At 45.1% G+C, this 22,817-nt stretch overlaps 1 protein-coding gene across 2 annotated transcripts; it reads right to left on the reverse strand.

Moving 5' to 3' along the window:
- Nucleotides 1-756: 756 nt before the first annotated feature.
- LOC117773994 (collagen alpha-1(XXVIII) chain-like) lies at nt 757-22,583 on the reverse strand. Of its 2 annotated transcripts, XM_034605976.1 has the most exons (38): nt 22,439-22,583; nt 20,710-20,752; nt 18,931-19,172; nt 18,626-18,783; nt 17,372-17,946; nt 15,890-15,910; nt 15,742-15,804; nt 14,395-14,448; nt 14,235-14,279; nt 14,073-14,099; nt 13,631-13,675; nt 13,329-13,373; nt 12,899-12,952; nt 11,673-11,741; nt 11,501-11,569; nt 11,260-11,328; nt 9,220-9,288; nt 8,337-8,405; nt 8,054-8,122; nt 7,879-7,947; nt 7,709-7,780; nt 7,550-7,618; nt 7,352-7,423; nt 7,189-7,257; nt 6,838-6,906; nt 6,403-6,471; nt 6,231-6,299; nt 5,879-5,947; nt 4,941-5,009; nt 4,729-4,797; nt 4,575-4,655; nt 4,358-4,393; nt 4,235-4,271; nt 3,546-4,103; nt 3,082-3,356; nt 2,761-2,998; nt 1,645-1,839; nt 757-1,508 (listed from the first exon to the last, which is right to left on the reverse strand). In XM_034605976.1, the coding sequence occupies exons 4-38, from the start codon at nt 18,774-18,776 to the stop codon at nt 1,501-1,503; spliced, it is 3,687 nt and encodes a 1,228-aa protein (XP_034461867.1). In that variant the 5' UTR covers nt 18,777-18,783; nt 18,931-19,172; nt 20,710-20,752; nt 22,439-22,583; the 3' UTR covers nt 757-1,500. The 2 variants fall into 2 exon arrangements, with proteins under 2 accessions (XP_034461867.1, XP_034461875.1); XM_034605984.1 differs by lacking the exons at nt 20,710-20,752; nt 22,439-22,583 and having other exon boundaries at nt 2,761-2,990; nt 3,083-3,356; nt 18,931-19,398.
- Between the last annotated feature and the right edge of the window lie 234 nt (nt 22,584-22,817).

The raw sequence follows: 22,817 nt of genomic DNA on the forward strand, positions 1-22,817 counted from the left end.
AGCTGTCTGAAGAAACAGGTGACGACCACCGTTACGAGCAGCTCTCTCCACCAATCAGAACGCTCCTCCCTGCTGGATGGATCATAGCCCAGCTGCTTCTGTGTGTGTGTGTGTGTGTGTGTGTACGTGTGTGTGTGTGTTTGTCTGCATTTTAAAACGTTCACTCCCACCACTGAACGTTTTCCTCCTTCTTACAGTTTAACGTTTTCTACGGCCGAGCGTTTTAATGCAAGATGTTGAAACTGTCCATCAGGAAAAGGCCATGACTGATGTATGCAGATGAATCAGAGTTTATATTGTTGAGTCTGGCTGCTGGTGAAGTGTGAGGAGTGTGTAGCTCACGTCTCTAAAGATAGATCACACTACGCCACTTGTGGAGGAGCGTCTAACATCTAATTTAAGCAGGAGAGCAGCTCTGCCACTTCCCTGAAGCTGATAAATGAAGCAAAGCTCAACTATATTCGTGTTTTAGTGGAATTTGAACATTTTCAGGAAGCTTGGGACTAGTTAAAAAAAGAAAACCTCTGAGTTATTCATATTTTATCCTCCTTAAAAACATAAACACCTCCTTTCTCTCCTCTTTATTTTTTAAAAGTGATATTACATTAATAATATTGTTGCTTTGGTTCAGCTCCTTCGACTAATGAGCGGATTTACACACACGTCTGTTTGCTTGGGTTTTCATACAGTCCCTTAATTTGAAGTTAATGCATAAAGTATATTCATTCTAATAATACATAATATAATAATCACATATTAGTTTGGATCCCATTTATTACAAATAGTTGATCTATTGACCACGTGAAAAAAACAACACAATATGAATCATCCAGTCAGTACAGCTTGGTTCAGTTCACAGGATGTGTTGGCCAGTAGAGGGCAGTGTGTGTGTGTGTGTGTGTGTGTGTGTGTGTGTGTGTGTGTGTGTGTGTGTGTGTGTGTGTGTGTGTGTGTGTGTGTGTGTGTGTGTGTGTAGAGGAGGAAACAAGTGAAACGATGTAAACACAAAACAAAACATTCAAATGCACAAAATGATCCCAAAGAGCGTCAGTAACTTACAGTAAGTATATTGTATTGATTTACGTGATGAGAGGCTCAGTCTCAGCCGTGTCTAATTGGTTCTTGTGATTCACGCTTGAGCAGCGACCGATCCGACAGTGACGAGTAAAGAAGCAGTTTGTTGATTGATAGATTGATGCACTGTGTGTGATCACAGGCTGTGTGTGATCCCTGGAGATTTGGAAACACACTGATCATCTGTATTCCTGAGAAAAGAGCGATGGAGTTTCTCCTGCAGTATTTGCTAATATTAAACAATAAAAACAATGGAGGTATCTATCAAACGAAGCGTCGCTTCATCGGATCTGACAGGAGGACACGACAGGAACGATTACGTGGTGGTGATATGGAACATCAGTGATGCAAGAACTTTACATAACCCAGCGAGAAAGGCTGGTTTTAGCTGCTCCTCCGTGAGGTATCTACAGCAGACGCTTCCTCTCAGCCGCCTGGAAGACACAAACACAAGAAACAACTCTAAAGCTGAGAGGAGGAAATGAAGAGGTGATGTCAGACCTGCTGGCGGACACGGTAGGTGTGAATGACATAATGAAAATATGGCGGGGATGAGTCACGAGAGCGTACCGGTGGATCTGGGGATCACGCACGTCCTCTTGCACTCCTCCTCCGTGTCGAAGCGGTTCTTGTTGCCGTTGCAGCCTCCGTACCAGAACTGGGCGCAGGCGTTGGCTTGCTTGTCGTAGTACCAGCGGATGTTATAATCCCGACACGTGCCCTGGTCCAGAGCCAGGCCACAGCGGGGGTCCAAGGGGACGGTCTCTGCAGGAGGACGATGGGGAAACAAATGAAAAAAACGTCCAAATAGTGGCGCTGCTAAGTTGTTCTCTTTTGAGGCTACACCTGTTCCCTGACAGCGCTCTGAGGAAGGAGCACATTCTATCAAATCATCCACACGCCATCAGAAATAATTGGCCTCGCTGCTCCTCACCTACGTGACCTCATTACAGAGCCTGTCAATCACGAAGCACTCATCACAAACCTGGAGGCGGAAGATTCACACTCCTCCACTGGGGCTGCTGCAGGAAGCTCCTCCACGTTTGAAGGAATGAAGGAATGAAGGTGTTCATCCCAACACACCTTCACTTTAGCGTGTTCAGATTTTGACTAATCATGGAAGGATCGTGCATCTCAAGGGTTAAAATAAGTTTCTTTCCATGGATCTTCACTGTCGACACTTGTCACTGGGATGTTAACTCCTCATGATATATTGTTTTGCAGCCAATTCCCCATTTTTTCCATCTCTAATCAGAGGCAACGACCTCAGACCCGAACTTGTGTGGACATCTTCCAGAGTTTGGACATTTTATCAAGAGTCTGGCAGGACAAGTTTCAGAAAATGTCCGGAGCAACAGACTCAGATCTTCGCACAGCCCCCCCCCCTGTAACATTTCAAGAAAATGTCCTGACCTCCGTGCAGGTGCAGTAATGAAACACAAATTCTTTTACTGATTTAATTAAATCCCTGAGGTTCGAGTGGTTTTGTGTCTGTAGCCTCGGAAGCTTCTGCATCATTTGGCAACAGCTTCACTCGTTCATTTTCTTTAATTGATGGTGTTTCTCTTGACTGATGAAACTCTCTGTTGTGGCTGGAATGGATTTGGAAGTGTTTCGTGTCGGAGCGTGTTTCAGGTCGGCTGTTAAAAAGAAAACAAGTATAGAAGTATGATAGAGTTTCTGTACCTCTGGGGAGCGCCGGCCTTGGGGCAGATACAGATCCACCTGAGGATGATGTGGTTACGTTTGTAGAAGACGACGATGATGAAGATGATCCTCGCCTCCTGGTGGAGTCCCCTCCGGAAGGATCTATTGTTTCACGGTTAAATGTGTCCCCACGCTCTGTTCCCCTGTTTGTTGTTTCAGTGTGCACATGCTGCCCTCTTCCTCCTCCTCCTCCTCCTCCTCCTCCTCCTCCTCCGCCCTGAAACAAGACAACACTGTGAAACACTTTGTCCCTTTTAATAGATATAATATTAAATGAATGTACATTCTTATCTTCCGTACATGTGTTGTGCTGGATCCTTTAATGCCGTGTCGTGTGCTGTCCACTCCGCCTCCATGGCTGTGGCTGCCGGTGCCAGTCTGTCGGCCGCTCGCTGCTCCCTCCTCGGTCACAGGCCGGTTTCCATAGCCGCCGTTGGCGAACTTCCCATTAATGCCATTCCTGTTGCCGTTGTAGCCGTTGTTTCCATAGCCGTTGTAGCCGTTCGTTATTCTGTTGTATATCAGGGCTCCGTTCTCGTCCTCACAGAACCGGCTGACCAGCTTGGATTCCAGAGCTGAGACACACAGACACAGAGAGAGGTCAGAGGTCAAAGCTGCAGGATTCCTGTGGTGTCTCTGAATGGGACTTTCCCATTAGCCTCAAATACACTTTATGTTTAGTCGGCCTGTCACTTTTTATACAGTCATTTGAACAAGGGGGGGTGTGGTAATGATAAACACCGACTGTAGAGAAGTCGTCTCACCTGGCAGAGTGTTGAAGTCGTCGATGGGGAACATGTGCTCGGCGTCCGGGTCAGACGCGATCAGGTTCAGCTCTCTGAGGAACTCGGCCTGTGTTGGGTCTGTGGTGTTCACTATCCCCAGAGCAAACATCTCAATATTGGCGGCGTGTGCTTCTCGAACCGCGATATCCAGCTTGACCGGCTCCCGTTTGTCCGTCTGGCCGTCAGTAATCACAATGGCCACTTTGCTGACTCCCGCACGCGAACTGTAGAAGGCTTCCTGTGTGGCCTTACGAATGGCCGTGCCCGTGTTTGTGCCCTCTCCCATGTACGGGATGGTTCCGATGGCCTGCTTGATGTCCTGTTTGGAGACGTAGCGAGCCAGGTTGAACATCAGCTTCGCCTCCAGGCTGTACAGCACCAGGCCGATCCTGGTGGCGTTGCGGCCCACCGTGACCCGGTCGACTAGTGCGCTCACAAAGTTCTTGATGATCTCAAAGTTCTCTGGACCCACGCTCTCTGAGCTGTCGATGACGAACACCAGCTCCATGGGCCTCTCCTTACACTTGATCCCACATCCTGGAACCACACAATGAGATCATGAGTGAAATGTCACTTTGACAAGGTTCAGCCTGTGGAATCTGATCCAGTGATCCACAGATAACATGAGACAGCGGCTCAGTCAATGAACAGTGCAGAAGACGCCTTACCACAGATCTCTTTGATCATTCGGATGATGTCCTCTCTCTGAAACCAACACAGCAACATGCTATGAGCACATTGATAAACATGAAAATGAATGAAAATGTGTATGAACATATGAGAAGACTCACGGTGAGTCCAGCTTCACCTTTGATACCAGATCGGCCCTAGAAACAGATATTTAAAAAAGAAACAAGAGCAATCTTCCAACATTTCTCAATTTAACAGACAGGTATTTGCTCAAACGAGTGATAACGAGTGTCAGAACATTATTCTCTTACATTTGAACCTGTTTCTGCTGCTCACAAAGCAGCTCACAGTCAATCTACAGATAAAAGCATCACTCACTGTTTGCCCCGGGGTTCCAGGATCTCCCATATCACCTCCGATTCCCTTCAACCCTCTCTCCCCGGCCGAGCCACGGTCCCCCTGCGTGGCGACATGTCAGTGATCAGAGATGAATCCGTACACACAACCCCACGTTCAAAAGTCTAAAACTCACTTTAGCTCCAGGAAAGCCCTCTCCAGGCAGCCCCCTCGGCCCGGTCACGCCCTGGGGCCCGTGTTCCCCCTGAATCAAACACAGTTCAACTATATCAGGGACAGAAACACAGAGATACAGCAGAATGCTGATATATCTAATGACTGACAGCAATATGAGAAAATGAGACTCTGATAAACTCCATTATTATTCATTGATTATTATAAACAAACCTTTGGCCCTTGAACTCCTTGTCCATGTGGCCCCATTGGCCCCGATGGCCCAGGTCGCCCAGGGTTACCCTGCAAGGAAACACGAGTTTAACTGTAAGTAAAATGAAAGAGAATATGAATAAATATCCTTCTGCCTTGATTTAAAAGAAGTTTTTTCAGATTCATTATGTGGATGAAACCTGACTGGTGCTCCTCCATGGTTTGGATTCCGACTCTGGGGCCCATGAGCAAACCTGCCCCAGGCGACGTGAGAGGTGTGGACAGATGTAAAATAAATCTTTGAAAAGCCTTTTCTAGAGAATATCATTTACGAGGTGATGATTACCCCTCGTGTATAATACTGAGTCATTTCTGACACCACCGTTTTCTCAGCTTTTTTCATTTTGCCTCATATTACGTCATCAGTTGAGTCCTCAATTAAATCCTGCCTGCTGCTGCCCGGCTGTGACAGGGCTCGGTCCTGCAGAGACGCTGGTCTGAAGCCTGCAGGGAATGTGGATGTGATATCTGTGGACATATGGGCGCTGAGAGTCGCCTCGTTTCGACCCGTTAGGCCAAGTGCTTCTCATCAGACACATATGTCTGTGGAGATTCTCGCTCTGCACCGATGTGTCAGAGTGCTGCGGGAAAATCATGATAAATACCCGGAGCGAATGCAGTGGCAGCCTTTGAATATAAGGCCCCTGTGGTGGGCATGTTCAAACAGCAGATGAAGAACCGTTTTTCACTCTGACTGCAGCTAAAACACATTTCTGCAGAGAGTATGACTCAATCACGACCATCTGCTCGCGTGTCAGATGAAATGACTGAAGGCTTCCCTGTGAATATTGTCTTTGTGTTTGCAGAAACAGAATATACTGTTTTTCACGAGTTACAAACATAAATGAAAAGTCGAAACTGAAATCATTTTAGACACAAGAAAAATCTGTATCAAGTACCAGAGGTCCTTGGAGTCCTTCGCCCGGAGGTCCTGGTAAACCAGGCAGCCCCCGGAAACCAATATCCCCCTGCAAAGAGGAAGGACCACAGAAGATATATCACCACCTCCACGCTGCACAATCCATCAGCCAAATGAACTCCTATAAATCTGGTTTCCTTTAATTACTTTCCTCTAACAAATGACCAAACCTTTCATAGGAGCTTTCTAATTGATCTTACAGTATCTGACATTTGGTTTGGCTCAGGTTCCAGTTGGAACACACTGGATTCTATTTTTGGCCTCACATGAAACACAATGAAAATGAAAAGCATCACTTTCTGCCACCACCATGCTCCGAACTAAGACGTCACCTTTGGTCCCGGGACGCCCACTCCTTCTTGGCCAGGTTCTCCTGTGAGTCCAGGCAGACCAGGAGGGCCCTAAAGAACACAGGACACGACGTTAGAACACAGCCATCAGAGTATTCATCTAAATATGTCGAGATTTAGGAGTGGACAGTGAGTGACTGGATCGCTTCCTCACTGTGGGGCCGGGGTAGCCGTCTCCTTTGGGACCAAATGGACCTGCAGGGCCTGAATCTCCACGGTCCCCCTGCAGCACACAGACACAGAGGAGTCCATCATTTGACAAAACAAAACAAACACAAAGACATTGTGACAAGTACAAGTGCTGTTTTTGCCATTTTGTGTACGTCAGCGTAATTAACGAAAAATAGAAAAACAGGATGTAACTTCACGTTTACGATCCTTTTTGATCCTTTTTGTCATCGTCTCTGTTCTCGTGGGAAATGAACTCAGGGGTGAAAATTGCACACATGTGCTGCTAGACCTGCCGCTCATTACGTTTCACTGGATAATAGATTTTCCAAACACAGGCTATGACAACATGCTTGGACTTGTTGGTTGAAAATGAAAACTTCAAGTGTGTGTTTTCATTGTTGTTTATAATGAGCTTCACCTTCGGACCAGGAAGTCCATAGCCATTTTCCCCAACCGGACCAGGAGGACCATTGGGGCCGAGATCCCCCTGGAACACAGTTTACATTTATTCATCACAAGGTAGAGACAAATTAGGTGAAATGGTAAATGAACATTCACCCATTCACACACGTTCATTTGAATTATCCTGCAATGACACACTGTAATGGATGGAAATGGTTGCTAATGCCATTAAATACAATAGTTCCATATGAATTTAAACTGTTTCAAGAAATAAACAATGAACATGCCAACTCTTAGAAATATGAAATGTGCATGTAACAGGGAGCCTGTTTCCTAAAGTCCCTGGAGACGCTCCGATCGTAGTCACCTTGGGTCCAACAACGAAACGTCCTTGTGGACCAGGAGGACCCCCCCTGCCTTGTGTTCCTGGTTCTCCCTGAGGAAGAAGGATGGAAGTCAAGTTGTTAAACTTATTAACTGAACCATTTATATTCCAACAGACACAGAACAGGGTCTCAGTGGCATCTCACCTTTGGTCCTGAGGGTCCAGCGATGCCAGGTGGACCCGTCAAACCTCTTATTCCTCTTTGGCCTTGGTCACCCTTAAAAGATGGAACACAATCAGTGCTCTGTCAGCAGTGGCTTCACTTATCCTGCATAGAGCAGCAAAGGTTTCCTGCAAGACGAGCAAAACAGTGTGCAGGGAATGTCCCTTGTGTATTTTGTACCTTTTCCCCCTGAGTGCCGATCCCAGTTGCCCCCTCTAGGCCCCTGAGACCTGAAGCTCCTGGCTCCCCCTGACGACAGAAACACACGTATGCATTCACTGGACTGACTTGAGTTCACTTATACAGGCTTCATATTGGAGGTAACAACGTCCAAACTACTTTCTGTCCAGGGGCCCCGTCCTCTCCTGGCAGCCCGGGCAGACCCGACGTCCCTGTCGATCCCGGCTCACCCTGGGGACACATTTGTGGATACGTTGACATTTTTAGGTCTAAAAAAAGTATCGACGATTGTTGCTGATGCTAAATTTAGCCAGAGTGCTTTGACCGACCTTAGCTCCTGGGTCTCCAGACCCTCTCTCCCCTGGAGCGCCAACTTCGCCTGGCAACCCTTGGTCTCCCTGTTCAGAAGACAAAATACTTATTATATATTTCACAATGGGCTCAGGGGAGTGGTGACAATTTCCAGGAGCCCCTGAAACAGTATTATTGAATGTGTGTACACACCTTGGAACCAGGCATGCCCTCTCCTTGTGGGCCCCTGCCTCCTAGTGGCCCCCTTGGTCCTTCTACCCCCTGGAAGGATAAACAGATGAAGTGATGAATAAAATAATATTTCTAATAAAAGAAAAAAGCATCTATTGAAAGAATCCATATGAAAATCGTTACAGTTTTTAGCGACCAAAAGAGTTCTGCTTCATACAAGCTGCAGTGAAGTGAAAAGTCCAATAGGTTGAAGGAGTTTAGTAATAACGAGCAGCAGGAGCCACTTCATGAGGAAAGTACTTGCCTTCTCACCCTGTATGCCCAGGCCCGGAAGTCCGCGGGGTCCTGGAAGACCTGGAGATCCAAAATCCCCCTTTAGATAAAAGAATAGATAATAACAACTGCACGTTAATGTTGAAAGCTTGACAGAGAATGGTACTCACATTCCAGTGATTTACTGCGTGTGGAAAGCACCTGTTTCCTTTGCCAACATCCTGTGCGTTTCCTTATGGCTCAGTAATGAATATGTGCTGTTTATTGCACAGCATGAGTACTTTCACACAGTAAAATCTTTATATACACATAACTCAATTTGCGTGTTTCAATACTTGCATCTGTCACAAGCAGCAGCGACATTGTAAATGCATTTTGCTAACGCACAGAAAAAAACGTGGTTTGTCATTACCACGTGAAAACATTGCAATTATCCCGATGAACTTCCACTCGCAGCTACGATAAAACTGTCATCACAACACTTGGCAAGTATTTTAACAGACCCATATTTTCTCTGGGAGACGGATTCATTCACTTTTCAATGTCGTGAACATTGAAAAGTGAATCTTCCAGTGACTTTAGATGAATGACGAAACTTAAAAACTCATTTTTAACTCTCCCAGTCAAGTCCCTGTCAGCTGGAAGATTCCCAGATGTCTACAAAGATCTGAGCGGTGGAGAGAATGGAGAATGGAGCGGTGGACATTCATCAGTACACACCAGGAAGCCTCACTCCTCCTACACCACCCGAGCTCGAACCTTGATTCATCACCTGTAGATTGTGACCTCCTATATAACACAGAGCTGAAAGCGTTCGTTGGTGATTCTGCCAAATGTTTGGCCTTCTTCACAACAGCACTCGAGCTTTGTCCTCGTGCCTTTCAGCGAGGCGTCTTATTCACACTCTGTTCTACCTTGTCTCCTTTAATTCCAGCGCCCGGCTGTCCTCTGGGCCCTCGTGGCCCGTCCAGGCCTCGCTCTCCCTGTGAAGACACAGAAAGGTTTCACCAATTGGAAGAGAAGAAAATCAGAAGATACTGAATTTAAGAATGTAATCACAGTCACAGCATCACCGGAGAAAGGTGAGGAATCAGCAACAATCAGTATTAGGTATTAGTATCAGTATTACGCAGCAAACAGCAATAAGGTTTGGTCCACGTCCCATGCACTAACACGGAGGAGGCTGGGTTAGTGACCTATACTGCACCAGCCACTAGATGTCAATGGGGATGTTTAGGCTTCACTTTTGGGAAACTGTCATCGTTATTTACAGTCTCTGGTTTGAACTCGGTCTCGCTGTAGGTGTGTGGTTGTTACGTGTGTGTAACTGGGCCAAAAGCCTGAAGCATATTTATATCTGCATGATAGTTTTTGTACAGAGGGAAAACAAGTAGCGGGGGTGTTCTCAGTGGTTTATTAACTAATTCATGAATTCATAATAAAGAGAATAATTATTAAAATATGATTCCAGGCAAAGTTTCACACTGCATCTGTCTTCAAGTGTCTGGAGAGGATCCACAGAATAGAAAACATAAAAAGCAGGTATGGAAATACAGCGAGGAATTAGATCAGTTGACAGTAAGTAGAATAAAAAATGCAGAGACGTCTCATGTCCCTGAAGAAAATCCCCCCGTCTTCTGAGGTCACACAAGGACGACAGAAATTCAGCGTCAGACACAGGAGTTTGTTTCTTATCTTCACAAACTATAGATGTATTGTCCTCACTCTGTGATGCCTCACTTTGCCTCACACACCCAGGTGCTAATGATGTGGAAACAAGGATAATACTGCTGACGAGCTCCTGTTAGTCCGGAGCTTGTCGACACACGTCATGCGAGGAACGCTGCTTTGGAGCAAGAACGCCATCTGCGGTCAGATTTCCTGCTGAGGGAAAAAACGAGCACCCCCGAGGCCAATCTTTAACAGGGGGAGGGGGGGGGGGATGCACCTCCGCCTGTTCAAGGGTGAAAACGAGCTGTTACCATCCCCACGAGGAAAGTCGAGAAATGATAAATTGGATGACGGCCTGGAGCGAGTGGAGAGAATAAGGATGGAACCTGAATTCAAGTTACCGCGTCTATCTGTTGATACTGTCAGAAAGCCAGCAAGTGATTAGGTTCCTCATGACCTAAAGGAATTCCACCGACTTAATCACACTTCATTTTACCGTCTGCGTTGATCAAACAACACAAGGGTTTTGTCTGATTTACAGATGATGCTGATAAAAACCTACAAAGTAATCTGTCTTCGCTCTGTGACGCCACCCACAAAGAAGTTATAGATTTAATTAATTTCATTATTAATTGATGTAACTGTCTGATAACCCACATGAATGTTTGTTTCAGAACCTCTTCACGAAAACAAATGACACTTTGATGGGGAAGGATTGTGTCCTAATTGCAGAATGGAAACTGCACTTGTGTTTCCAGTCTCATCTCTGGACCCTCTGCCCATGTGCACCTGTGTGAGAGTGTCTATATGTGTGTGTGTGTGTGTGTGTGTGTGTGTGTGTGTGTGTGTGTGTGTGTGTGTACATCCTGAGAAGACACAGACGCACAAACTCATTCTTTCCTCTCTTTCTGAGTCACTCCCTCTCTGTCATGTCTCGAGGTGTCCTGGCTCCTTTCCTGTATTGTTGCCACATCCACTCAGCGCTGGTCTGTGCTCGTGTCCTCTACTGGGGACGATCAATGGACCAGGTCACCCCATGAGGTAATGGGAGCCGTGCTGCACTGCTCTATGTGAATTTATGAAACCTTGTCAGCCGATGTAACCGTACACGTTGTCCATTTCCTTTCATGACGACCTTGCAATCTGGAGCCCAGATGAGGCCTTTGAGCAGGTCAGTGGGTTGGTGGGTGAAGTGAGAATGTAATGCATGAAAATGGGGTCAAGGGGGCTCAAAGGTTTTAGTGCATGAGCATGAGGCATAAAAGACATGAACCCTAACTCACCTTTGGGCCAGGGAGACCTTCTCCCAGTGATCCTCTCTCACCTTGGACTCCCTGTTGCCCTTGAGGTCCCTGATTTAAAACAAAAGATATATAAATCAATAATGGGGAACATAGAAAAACTAACTAGCTTCACCCAGTGCAGCACAACAACAACACTGCTCCAGTGTCTTCTACACGGAAGACGAGGACGCTGCCTGGCACCTGCAGCATTACCCTCAGTCTCCCTGCTCATCTTACTCACCGGTGGTCCCAACTCGCCGAGCCCTGGAGGACCGGGGAGCCCTAGTGGCCCCTGGAAACCAACATCACCCTGTGGAGCAGAGAGAATGAGAGGGTTGCACAACCGTGTGTGAGGTGGATTATTATGTTTTCATGACATAATTTTCCAAAACAAAAAGGGTGGCAGAGTTCACCTTGGATCCCGGAAGGCCGATCCCAGTTTCCCCTTGGATTCCAGGTGGCCCAAGAAGTCCCCTTTCCCCCTATAAAGACAGGCAGGGACAGACGTGGGCAAGTACACACACAGAGATGCATGGAGAGCAGCAGTAGCTGTGCTCATCTGATTCTTGGCTTCATTTTGATATAGGTGACAACATTAGAACTGCCCCGGTTCTTCTACTTTCCTCCGCTCCACACTTACATAAACTACCGTTCCTTCCTGTAATTTTCAGCTATTTTTAAAGGTGGTTGGAAAGGTAATATAGGTTCTTTTCATTCCTTCAAGGCTTTATTGTTAAAAAATGCAATTATTTCCAGAGAAGCTATAAATCACAGCCGCGGTGTGCAGCAGTCGGGCACTTTAAGACACGCAGAGAGGGCGTGGAATTGTTCGTAGGTGCATACCGACACGTTTTTTCTCTTTCCCTTGCCCTTTCAGGCAGGTTGGGACAATGTTTAAAGCCAGACATTAGTCTGCCATTCAAGTGATATAGGATGACAGCCAGACAATCAACGTGAACATTCTTCCAAAATAATTAAGGAGGGAACACTTGGTGGGGAGTGTGCGCTCATGGCGGAATTGGCAGCTATAAGACGGGAGAAGGGGCTGAAAACGTAGGGCCAGACAAATAGGCTGACAGGGTAATAACAGATGAGGTACTTCAGAAAGGTTTCAAAATGTTTCACTGGGGACGGATCATAACTCACAAGTATGTGTTTAAATATATGGTCAAGCAATTAGTTTGTAGGGCTACTTAACATTTGTGATATTATTTATGTGATAGATCGACTCATTTTAAATGTCGACTTCGTGAGTAATGTTATTGTGAGAAAAACTCTCCAGAGCAGAGAGAACACTTTAATGTGTCACAGGTATTTTTTACCACTTTAATTCCACACTTTTAATTCGTCACCTCTCTCAGGTGCCAGTGGTTTTCATTATCTTTGAGCTTTTTACTTTTTTTCCACACAGCTATAAAAGAGACTTAATTCAACCCAGACTGGAAAAGAGTTGCATCCAACAAAAACCCAATATCCTTCAGATATGCATCTGGTTTGGAGGTTGGAGGTCGGCTTTCATCAACGGACTTGGACAGGAGAAGGGGAAACACACGTAGGAAACTCTGACTCACTATCTTTTGTACGCACCTCATACATATTCAACACTGACTTCAAAAGCATCAAACAGAGGAATACTTACTTTTTTACCCATCACTCCTTCAGGGCCGATATCACCATGTGGACCAGGCAAACCCTGAAGTGTAAACAAGTGTTACACGCAGAGCAAGTATTTGAAATGAAACTGGCACAAATGATGCTGTGCCCCCCCACGGCGGCTGTACAATCACAGCTTCCTAACCACAGCAGGCCTGTCAATCTGTCAAACATGTCTTTGCAGGCTGCAGCCGTGTTTATTGTAGTATTACGGCCACTTAAAGGGAAAAACATCTGCCAAAGTCTGCTTGTGCCAGCTGCCATTTCAGTTGTGAAAATCGATGAATCACTCACGCATTGTTTAAAAAAAGTTCAGTAACTGAATCTTATTGTGAACTGTTTATGTGCCCTGCTAGAATGACAGGTGTCAAATGTCAGTCAACGGGAACTGATGCTAAATGGAAGGTAGATTTCACCTGAGGACCACGGTTTCCTCTCGGGCCAACATTTCCTTCAGGACCCTGGAAAGGAGAAGAAATGAAATTGAGTCCATGATGATCACAAACAATACTTTCATCTTTAAGTGGTTCTCTTAGGGTTTGGTGATAATGTGATCAATACAGATATAGATTGAAATGGTATGGGGGATTAACCTTAGTCATAAAACAATATTTCACTTCATAAATAAATGTTATCACCTTATAATGTCTTATTGTGTATTTATTTATTATGAAATAAAACTCAAGTCAACATAAAACAGGGTTAAAGGGTCACGTACTCTGTCTCCTTTAATTCCAGGTGTCCCACACTCCCCTCTCTCCCCCTGTAAGAGAACAAAAACACGTTATAAATATAGTTTCATACTTTCTAATTACCAGTTTACACCAGCGTGCAATTTCCAACTGGTTATCTTGGAGTAATGAGTTTTAATATCCCAGGAAGGATCTGGTTAGCCAAGACTAACATAGGATTCATGTAATACAGATCTTGAGGGTTAAATTCCTTCAAAGGGAAAGAACCTAGAGATACTTGTAGTTCATTATAAACAGATGTAAGAAGGAGAACAAGCTGCTGTGATGATTGTGTGTTTAATCTCTATCATAGCATCTGGAAAACATAATAATTCTTCATTTTCTCTCCCAGCTTCAGCGTGGGAACTCTACACTTTGACAAATCCTCAGCAGATATCGAGAGAATGTACAGTAGAGTCCATACGATACCTGCTCTCCTTTGTATCCTGATTTCCCCTGTGAGTACAAAACAGTCGTGTTAAGTCAGGAGGAGACAAGCAGCATCAAAACACAGACCACATGAGACCTGTCTGTGGAACATGATTTTTTAATTATTCTGCACTTGACAACTTATCAACCGTTTGATCTCACCTCTGTTCCTTCACGACCTGGAAGTCCACTGAGACCACCCTCACCCTAAGAAAAACAGGGATTCTAGTTTAATCAGGAAATATATTATATATATCTGGCAGCAGATTTGAATTATGCAGTTTGATTTAACAATAACTGGTGGTTAATGGGCAGGCATCACCTTCTGTCCTTTTGAACCATTACTTCCGTCTTCTCCAGGACGGCCCTTCTTCCCCTGTGAGGAGAAGGATTGAAGTTATGAAACATTAAGAAGCACATCCGACTGATGCTTTGGTGAATTCCTACCTTCTTCAGTTTAGTTGGGTAAATAAAACAGCTCACGTAGATAACCTTGATAATATGAGCCTCAAATACAACCTCAGTCCAATAAGCCTCCTCGGTTTCAGTCAGTTTTGACTCCACGCGGTGAGGAGTCGAACATAAGCCGTTGCCATGGAGAAGAGAAGGAGATGGAGAAGGAGCCAGTGGAAGGTGCAAACCGGAGCGGCAGCGGATTCACAATGTCTTTGAACAGTGTGATGCTAAAATGCAACTTACAGCCTGGTTCTGAGATGCAAGACAGTGAATATATCCCAAAATGTCAAACTACTCTTTTCAGTAAGCTCAGCTGCTTCGTGCTCGGCAGTGAAAGAGCTCCTCTTGTTCCCCATGCATCATGAAAACAATATATCTGACGTCCATCTTGGATAAAGGCCACAGAGTCTGGGAGCCCGAGCAGCCGTCTGGCTCTTCTCTGTTTTCATGCATGTGTGGTGTGGACTGTGAATGTTCTCATCTTTCAAGTAAGCCCCTCTCTGCATGTCTGTCTGCATCCGCTGCTTCCGTCACCGCTGCCCCTGATGTGAAACAGCTTTTGTTCAGAGCATTAGGTTCACGGGGGTAATTACTCGCCTCTCATCCAGCGAAAATACATCAAAGCTAAACCGCTACGTCTAATTGTGCTCGAGCTTCTCAGTCACGACAAGGCATTGGCAGGCGAAGAAAGTCATGCATGTAACTTCTTCTTCTTCTGCATGTGTCCTCACACAATCCCCAGTGGGCTGTCTCATGATTCTGCTGATTGCCCATGTAAATCCTGTGTGTGTTAAGGCCTGCTCTCACTGAACTGTTCCAGGAATGTGAGGCATTTGCTTTACTTTCATTGCTGCAGGGAAGTGAAACGATATTTACAATTCAACTGCTGAATTTGAATTGAATCGCTTATCTTATCATTTATCATTTATCAATAATCATTTATTTTAAAATGGAGAATAATCTAGTAACTAAAGTGCTCTGTTGTCACTGTGTCCCTGACACTCGTGGTTATCGCTTGTTGGACCCGATTACTGACATGTTTACTTGTTAAGTAAATACAATGATGTTAGTTGATGTGTCAGCTAACTGGCTCAATGTGGTATCAGCTGAACTTCCTGTCTTATGAGGCAGGGGACGATTTATAACTTCCTCTAACTTATCTCTTTCCTGTTTACCAGTGAACATGTGAATTCTGGGTAAGACAAATACTTACAGGAGGGCCGCCGGGGCCCCTCTCTCCCTTGTCACACGCACACGTGCTCAGGGCCAGGGGACACTTCAAAACACAGGTGAGAGTCAGACAGGCCTCACAGAGACACAAATCCAGATATGTGCGGAGAGACAGCAGTCTTGAGACTTACCCCTTCATCTGCCAGCGCCGTCTGTAGAGCAAGAGACACAACAACGTCAAGCTCCATATTGTTGATGAACAGAAACATGACGTGAGCCCATCTTTTATTGTGATGTGAAAGTTACACGATTTGGAATAGAGCTGCTAAACATACACCCAATCAAACTTGTTCACTGCGACGCTAAATCAAATGGCCTTGTGCGAATGGACGGGGATCCTGCACTAACTCTTGTAGCAGACGGATCTCGCCGGAGCCCTGGTTTTTACCCCGGTGGTTGCTTTCCTCTTCAAAGCAGACCACATTCTTTACACAAGGGGGAATGTTCCACTGAGACTAAATACAAACCACATGCAATGTTCAGTAAAATAGCCTGAGCATCCTGGGGTGTCTGAAGACAACAGACAGTCTGTCCATTCCTGGAGGATGGAGAAACGCAGTCGAGGGCTACGACCGAAGATAAAAGACAGCTTCCTCGTCTCAGGGACGGAGACTCGTGCTTATGACATACAGATGCTGCCTGTACAAAGGAATGATGAACGTCTGAGTGAAGCTGCCGCGGCTGGGGTCCTGCATGCCAGCCCAGTGCAGTCTGTCTGCTGCAGTGGTGGTTTTCTATTAAGTTTTCCCTTATCATGTAGGTTTGTACCACCTGTGTCAACATGAAGCCTGACTTTCAACTTGCTGCCCACACAGTGTAGCGTGCATACATGTTCTCCTTGGGCTCGTGTACTTAATGCACCCAATTTTCACACACAAGAGTTTAAATTCAAAGCATGTGTTGTGTGCTCGGTTGTGTGTGCAGCACATGTTCGAGTTGTCTTGGGGGAAATTTATTACCAGTAGAGAGGAAGAATTGAAAATAACAATTACATTTGTCTTCGTCACTCTCTGTGTGCGGCTGAAGAAGAATTTCAGAGCTTTACATTTGATTCTTGTGTTGATTTGGGTGATGAGAGCTTCACTAACCCTTTGGCCCAGTGGAGTGCATAGAGAGGTTAAAGAAACTTGAATCATTTGACAGATATCTGTCTCCATAATAACGTTTTGGAAGCTTCCTGTCATAAATTTCTATCCTCGGGTAAAAAGCAATTATCAAACATACATGGAATTCCTCTGCCGAACAAATGTAGACACATTAATGCGAGAAAAATGATTATACAGAATTCATGTCTGAACATGTGATGTTCACCAAAAAATGTATATTTATCGCTGTCATCTACCTTCAATGAAAATGTATTTAGAGAGTTGAATTTAAGGGATTTACACGATCTTGCTTTAAGTGAGTCTAGAGTCCTGAGGCACATTATTCTTATTAACAGTAGCAGCATAGATAAGACTTATCAGTTTGGCAAACTTGACCTCAGGTCCCTCCACTGAAAGCCAGGGGGGGGGGGGAATCTAGAACACCAAACCTTGTCGGGCATCCAAGACACAACTGCCACTACCTCTACTCTTACATGCAATTTGACACCAAAGTTTGTTTTTACTCACGATCTCCTTAATGACTTTCTCCACGATGCCGCTGTCCTGCAGGTTGTGAAGGTAGCGGGAGGCGGGGGAGCTAGCAACCAGCCGCAGCTGAGCTATGTTGGCTGCCTCATTGGCTTCGGGTGTGATGCCTATGGTGAAGAAACGCACGCCCTGGTTCTTGGCATCAGCCACAGCTGAAAATATGTCTGGATTCCTGGGGTTTGAGACGCCGTCGAAGAGCAGGATGGCCACCTTGATGCTGCTGACGTCCGACTCCTCCAGGTAGATGCGGGTGAGGTTGGTGATAGCGTAGGTCGTGTAGGTGCCATGACCGATGTACACGATTGGAGCGAGTCGGGCCTTGAAGTCCTCGATTCCTCTCCACTGTTTAAAGGTCTGCTCTATGATAACATGGCTGCTGTACTGAAGGAGCGCCGCACGGGACGTGAGGCTGCGGCCGGTCTGCAGCCGGAGGCCCTGCAGTCGGTTCATCACCTCCAAGGCGAAGTCCTTCTCCTGGGCATGGTTGTCCTTGGCGCTCTCTGAGCTGTCAATCAGGAAGGCTAACTCCAATCCGCAGTTCTCATCATTGAGCGCTTGAGAGGAAAGAGGAGTTGCACATTTGTGATCACTTAAACCTTCTGGCATGACACTGGTTTCCATCCACACATCTGACTAACTGATGAGTTCACTGCACACAATCTTCTGTTGCTAAACTGATATAATAGGAAACCATTACTCTCATATCCAGCGAAACACAAAGACCCAACTCATAGCATCATAACCAAACATATGTTCTCAGTCAGGGGGACATTTTATCTGCAGAGCCAGAGGAGCTATAGGTGATTTACTGACCACTTAGGCTTTCATGAATGTGACATATCATTTTGAAGTGGGAATAAAAGTAACTGAACTTGCTGCAGCAACCTTCAGTAATGGAAGGAGGTTGCAGATCTAATATAGGCTGAGGATAAATCACATTAATCTTCACGGAAATATGTCCCAGGGAGAATGTGCCTGGGGAAACAGGATTCTGAGCGAGTGTAACATTTGGGTAGCAGAGCGCTGAGCAGTCACACAGGAGATGAATGGTTCTGAGAAGCCTGAGAGATACGATCAGTCCACGTGCATCTTTCAGTCCTTGTTGAGTTTCATGTTCTACTTATTCACCTTTTTTACACAGATTGAAATTCTGCACTTTTTCTAAATAACAACACAACAACTTTAAGGTTCTGCAGAGAATCATATGTTAAAAATAGAGTATTTCAGACTTACTTTTGGATTTTTCTGGTATGGAGTTGGATGGATATAGTTTGTTCTTTTTCTTGATGGTCACCACCTCTTCTTCATAGTCTTCATCATAGTCCTGTGCCCAAAGACCCTGAAGTCCCCCCAGCATCAGGAGCCAGAGCAGTGAGGGGACCATGATTCCCCTAAGAGATAAAGAAAAGACAGAGATGGATTAAAAAAAATACCCAGACAAGTCCTCACATTTTATTACCCTCTGCAAAACCTGCACCTACTCAGAGAACAAGCTTTAACAAGCTTGCGTATTGGAGACTCAGGCATGCATAACTCACAATGTTGCTGACTTAGGTCTCCAATGTGATCAGCTCTGAACAGCTCTCCTGGCTGTGAAGGGATTCAGACAGAAAGTGCAAACAGGCAGGCGAGGCTCTTCATTCAAAGAGGCTGCTCAGTGGAGGAGGCAGCAGCAGCAGCAGAGCGGAGTCAGAGGTTTGGGCTGGATCCTGGTTCTCATAAGTGGAGCCATTCTGCGCTCGCAGTAAACGAAAGGAAGGCCAGCCCTTTTTAAAGATCACTCCCATTTTGGGGCAGAGTGTGGGAGAAATCACTTGAGAAGACAGAGCCCTCAACACACACACACACACACACACACACACACACACACACACACACACACACACACACACACACACTCAAAACCTTTGTTGGGCACTTTATCAACATATTGCATATTTACAGTTCGTATTGAGATCAGATTCATACAGATCATTATCCAGATCTGCACCAAATTTCACCTGTTCATAGATATTATTGTTTGAATTGTCGAAAAATGTTAAAGAGAGTGAAAAGAAATCCCGCACCTGCATAATCCTGCAAACAGCCAGACAAATGGCAATGAAAGCATTCCTCCGTACGTAGAGGAGGTCATAAAATCTATCTGAACTGTGTTCTTCATTTAATCTGGACACAGATAAAACAGCTCCAACAATTTCCTCATGAACAGCAGCCAGGCACACCAGCGAGTCGCTGCCAGAATCCTGCAGAGACCAAAACCCTGGTTTCACTGATTGACACAGGCTGGAACCTGAGAGAGTCACAGCAACTACACCTGAAATTATTCTTATATTTCTGTGCAAATATAAATGAAATAAACAAGATGTGTTCACTCATTTGGGATCCACTCAGTGTGAGCTCAATCAGCTGGTAGCACCTGCAAGGATTCAAGAGATCAGGTGGAAAGGAAGTGAGCAGAGCCTTTTCCTTCCTTGTGTTGTTCTGTGGTTTTTGAATATAAGGCCGAGTCCGGCTCGTTCCCCTGCTTTCCTTTACACTAAGCCAAGCTAACCACCTCAGACTTTATGCAGATAATTCAGTAGAGTGCATATCTCTCCGCCAAGGTCCAGCTGCAACAAAGTGAACAAATTCATATCTGTCCTCCTTTATTTTCATCAAGATCCATGAATTATTACCTGGCAAAAAAGCTTTCATGCAATTAATGTTACAGAATGTGCCAAACTTTAATTACTTCTTCCTTGGCCCATGTCCCATCTTTCCACCAAGTTTCAAGAAAATCAGTTCTGTGTAATCCTGCTAAAAGGAAGCAATGAAAACACAAGCTCCTGAACAATGTGTAAGTCAGTCACCTCCGGATTTCAGCTCCTGGTTGTATCTCTGCCTGGCAGCTCGTTTTCCTGCAGGTAGACTTGTGAACTTTGCCACTTGGGGGCAACAGTAACAAGCTGTGAAATCAACACTGACCCATTTCATATAGTGAACTTATAAAGAAGCAACACTGACGATATGCAGCAACATTCATGTGGATTGTTCTTATCTCTCTTTGTTCTGCACCAAATATCTGGCTCCTGTGAACTGCTGCTCTGCTGTTTGGTGCAGGGCAGCTTGAGCGTTTTCTTTTGGCTAAAAACAGATATAGTTATGGGCCATAATGAGCTGAAGCAGGCCACGACTCTGCAGTCCAGCCAAGTGGGTGATAAAGCATCTCTGTGGGTGCATCACTACAAACACTGTTCACATTACACATCAATGTCTTTTTGGCTTTGCCCTCAGAGTGATCCAGACACACGGAAAATGTTGGATTGGAGATTTCATACCTTGAGGCAACACACCTTGCAAGAGCTGCATTCCATGATTCACCTGTGAAAACAACCAGAGCAGCCACTTGTTATTTGTTCACTGATTTACTGTAAACATTACAGATGCTGTTCGTGTTAGTGCCACCGGAGCATTTACAGCCAAATACAGACATTTGAATGGAATTCTTACATTTTCTTCATCCAGTCATGTTGCTCAGCGATCAGGCATCTGCCCAGAATGTGTTTATTTTATATCCTGTCCACTTGAAGTCAGATTCTGAACATTAACACGAGGTGAAGTTTCTTTTCCTCAAAGGCGGATGTAACAGGTTGTAACCGTGCGTTCCCTTTGAATCAGTCCACTGTTTATTGAAACCTGGTGCGTTTCCTTTTTTAGCACCAAAGAAAAGCCTCATAACTCCTTATTCTTATCATTATCATTCCTGTAGCCCTGAATCAGAGGAGCCCTAAACTCCCGTGAGATGGTCTGCAACCATAAAAGCTGGAGATGGAATCACATAACTCTACAACAGGGATGACAATGTGTGTTTTTACTGCCTGCTGCGTTACTGAAAGCGAGGGCAGGTGAGCTGTCAGTCAAGAATGCTCCCAGTGAAAGATGGAGCAGCTTAGACCCGGTTCAGCTCCCTCTCCTTCATGTGGCCTGTTGATTAAGCAAAGCAAGAACAATATGTTATATTTATCTTAACCTTGTGTCTGTTTTGATCTAGTCTGCAGTGGGACGTAGGTGAAATGATCACGGCCAAAAAACACAACTTATCTAACTCTCTAATTCTGAAATAATGAGTCTACACGTTGGCCCTACTGCATTGTGGGAGTTAACAGGCCAGACGCCACAGTGAGTCTGTGATATTCAATCAGTGAGTATGTGGGAATAAATGACCCAAACAGTGACGTTCTGAGAAGCTGCGAACGCCATTAAAAGACGATCAATAAGGAGCAATAAGGTGATTTTGTTGTTGTTGTGCATTTGAATCTTTATGTGCAAATACTTTCCCTGGAAGAGGTGGCATGAGGAGAGGAGGGGCAACCAAACAAGAGTCATTCTTTCTTTGAAGACGTTGCAGAAACCGCCACTTAACTCTTTGATATTCCCTAAACCCCTCCAGGTATCTTACCTATGACATTTGGCTTAACCACTGTTGTTACTAGATAATGCATGTTCTTAAGCAGCACAGAGAACTTGAACAACACCTGATCTTCAGTGGAGTGGGCAGCCACGCCATGTGTCACCATTATGGACAGCAGCATGTCTCAAGGCACTTTCCCTGTTTTCTGACTTGCACTGAACTCCAGGAAACCTCTGGACATTCTCCGGAGTGGCTGCATGTGTGACTATAAACGTCCAGACTGTCCCAAGTAGGATGAAGGAGGACTTTGTAGAAACGGACATAGACCTTCCACAGGTGGAGCATTTGTTTCTGCAATATTTCCCAAAAATAGGTATTTTTGTGGATCCAGAGCAAGTTCCACAGGTTTGTTCATAATGTGGGTCATCAAACTTTTCTTGAGGCAAATGAGACCAAACCAGGCTCCACTGCACTGGATCATTCGAGGGAACGTGTTGATTCTTGTATAACTTGGCCTCGCACACCGTTGTGAGATAATTTGACTTAATCGTTGTAGCTACAGTAACAGCAGCTCAACACAATCACAACCTGTCTAAACACAGAGAAACATGCATATACAAATACATACAAACTTTAAGGACACACTATCAAATGACCTCGTCAGTGCTTGAATCGTGCTTTTTGGTTTTTCCCTTTCCGTTTGTGTGTCACAGCTGTTTCTGCTTGTGAAAGTTCTGCTCACTTCCTAACGCCTCGTTTGCATCTCTGGCTTTTTCTCTAAAACGTGCAACATGCTCACCTCCTGAAGGGGAAATGTTGTGATTGTGACAAATCAAAAGAGCTAAGATGAAGTGTTTCAGACACAGCGTGCAGGAATGTTGGCTATGAGATAAATAATGAGAATTTTGAAACTCAAGGATTTTTGCCATTAGGTGACATTCAGAGGTGTTGACTTATCTAGGAAAATATATAGTCTGCACTTGCACGACAAACCACAGTAGCCTAGCAACATAAAGTAATCCCAGCCGTCACTCA

The sequence above is a fragment of the Hippoglossus hippoglossus genome, chromosome 2 (assembly GCF_009819705.1).
Source record: "Hippoglossus hippoglossus isolate fHipHip1 chromosome 2, fHipHip1.pri, whole genome shotgun sequence".
In the NCBI taxonomy this organism is placed as follows: Eukaryota; Metazoa; Chordata; class Actinopteri; order Pleuronectiformes; family Pleuronectidae; genus Hippoglossus; species Hippoglossus hippoglossus.

Bases quoted from the DNA above. Each gene is read 5' to 3' on its own strand.
- LOC117773994 (XM_034605976.1), bottom strand. From the start codon at position 18,776: ATGGTCCCCTCACTGCTCTGGCTCCTGATGCTGGGGGGACTTCAGGGT. The intron at 13,374-13,630 runs GTACGTGACCCT...TCTCCTTTCCAG, and splicing joins CTGGAATTAAAGGAGACAGA to GGTCCTGAAGGAAATGTTGG. The intron at 11,742-12,898 runs GTAAGTATTCCT...CTGTCTTTATAG, and splicing joins AAGGAGTGATGGGTAAAAAA to GGGGAAAGGGGACTTCTTGG.